This window comes from Athene cunicularia (assembly GCF_003259725.1).
Source record: "Athene cunicularia isolate RWA chromosome 1 unlocalized genomic scaffold, athCun1 chr1_part4, whole genome shotgun sequence".
Lineage (NCBI taxonomy): Eukaryota > Metazoa > Chordata > Aves > Strigiformes > Strigidae > Athene > Athene cunicularia.
This window is the reverse complement of record NW_020799094.1, coordinates 322,032-324,103: the sequence shown is the minus strand read 5'-3', so window position 1 is coordinate 324,103 and position 2,072 is coordinate 322,032. Positions and strand designations below refer to the sequence as shown.

The 2,072-nt window shown below is 66.4% G+C and overlaps 1 protein-coding gene across 1 annotated transcript in view; it reads left to right on the top strand.

Moving 5' to 3' along the window:
* Positions 1-2,066, top strand: part of NUMA1 (nuclear mitotic apparatus protein 1) — a 17,134-nt gene extending 15,068 nt beyond the window's left edge. Inside the window, exons 19-24 of the mRNA XM_026841282.1 lie at positions 219-519; positions 619-755; positions 886-1,095; positions 1,385-1,489; positions 1,574-1,744; positions 1,937-2,066. Coding sequence (XP_026697083.1) covers positions 219-519; positions 619-755; positions 886-1,095; positions 1,385-1,489; positions 1,574-1,744; positions 1,937-1,972 — 960 coding nt within the window. The 3' untranslated portion in view covers positions 1,973-2,066. The remainder of the gene's footprint in view (positions 1-218; positions 520-618; positions 756-885; positions 1,096-1,384; positions 1,490-1,573; positions 1,745-1,936) is intronic.
* The last annotated feature ends 6 nt before the right edge of the window (positions 2,067-2,072 follow it).

Genomic DNA, 2,072 nt, shown 5'->3' with positions numbered 1-2,072 from the left:
ATCTAAGGCAGAAATTGTTCCCTGTGAGGGGGGTGAGGCCCTGGCACAGGCTGCCCAGAGAAGCTGTGGCTGCCCCCTCCCTGGAAGGGTTCAAGGCCAGGTTGGACGGGGCTTTGGGCAACCTGGGCTGGTGGAAGGTGGCCCTGCCCGGGGCAGGGGGTGGCACTGGAGGGGCTTTGAGATCCCTTCCAACCCAAACCAGTCTGTGATTGCACAAGCTCTGGATTTCCCCCTCCCAGAAACGAACCAAGACGGAGGAACCGGACAGCGCCGATGTCTCCTTCTGCAGCGTCCCGGGGGCTCAACCCCCCAGCGCCGCCCCCGGGAAGAGCCGCCTGCGCTCGGCTGCCTCCGCCCGCTCCCTCACCAGCCTCCCCTCCCGGGAATCCCTCGAGCAGCTGGAAACCTCCTCCCCGCAGGAGACCCCCGGCAATTCTGCGCTGCTGGGCCTCCCCGGCTACCGCCCGGTCACCCGCAGCTCCCTGAGGCTTTTGCAGGGGAGCAGCAGCTCCAGCCTCGGTGCGTGCGAGCAAGGGGGGGCTCCCCCCTGCTTTAAGGGGGTGTCACTTTTTACCCAGGACCCCCCCCATTCTCAGTCCTCCCTGCTTTTGTTTTTAGGCCGGAGCAGTGTCTATCTGGGCACGTGCCAGGATGAACCAGAGCAACTGGACGACTGGAACCGCATCGCGGAGCTGCAGCAGCGGAACCGAGTCTGTCCCCCCCACCTGAAGACCTGTTACCCCCTGGAGAGCAGGGTAAGGGCTGCGGTGGCCCCCCCTTACCGCCTCCCCTTTTTCTGGGGGAGGGGGAGCAGCTGGCGGGTGGCTCTGGGGACCCCACGGAGCATCACCCCTTGGCAACACCTCCCTTTCCCCCCCGCCCCAGCCCTCCAACTCGCTGGGGACCATCACGGACGAGGAGATGAAGACGGGGGACCCAAAGGAGACGCTGCGGCGGGCCAGCATGCAGCCCTCGCAGCTTGCCACCGCCACCCGCCGCAGCACCCTGGCCACGGTCTGGCCCGGCGGCATCACCACCCGCCAGCAACGCAAACGCCTCTCAGACGAGTCCCACCAGGGCCCCGACACCCCTGAGGTGAGTCTGGCCCCACCCCGCAGTGCTGAGGCTGCTCCCCCCAGCCCTGGCCGGGGGATTGGGGGCAGCTCCAGATGTTCTCCAGATGTTGAGAGGCCCCAGGAGTGGCTTTGAGCCTTTGGCCTTCCCTAGCCCAGGGAGCGGGGGGACCCCGGGGTCCTGTCCCTGCACTGGCAATGCCAGTTTGTGTCCCCCCTGCCCAGATGATGCCAGTGCCAGTTTGTGTGTGTGTGTGTCCCCTAGATGATGGTTCCAGTTTGTGTCCCCCTCCTTTTTTTTTTTTTTCCAGTCTAAGAAGCCGACCAGCTGCTTCCCACGCCCCCAGACCCCCCGGGAGCGGCGCAGCTCCCAGGGCAGCCGCAGGAGCGAGCAGCAGCCCCCCCCCAGCAAGCAGGTGAGCTCCTGAGAGAATAAGAGGGAGGGGTAGTGACCCCCCCCTCCATCCTGCCCCAAGCTCACAGTCCTGCATCCCCCTCAGGCCGAGAGGCGCCAGTCGATGGCGTTCAGCATCCTCAACACCCCCAAAAAACTGGGGAACAGCCTCCTGCGCCGGGCGGCTGGGCGGAAAACCACCCCCAAGAGGAACTCCCCCCGCGGCAGCACCCGCCGTTCACCCCGCATCGCCACCGCCAAGTCTCCCAAGGGCAAGGTAAGCCTTGTGCCCCCCCGCGCCCCCCCCCAAAGTGTGGGGGGGATGTGAGAGGTACACATGTGCACCCCAGTACCCTGAACCCCTCAGGGGGGCATTGAGGGGGTGGGGATCGCCTGCTGTCACAGGGCAGCGAGTCCTTGGGGGGTGAGCACAGCCCCCACTGTCCCTTCTCTGCTCTGTCCTGTCCAGGCCAGTCGCCGACCGCTCAAGGACACGAAATTCTGAGGGTGCCTGAGCTGTGCTGCTGCTCCCCATCCCGGAGGGAGTGACCCCCCGTACCCCCCCCAGCTCTGCACCCCTCTAGCCTCTCCCTACCCCCCACTCC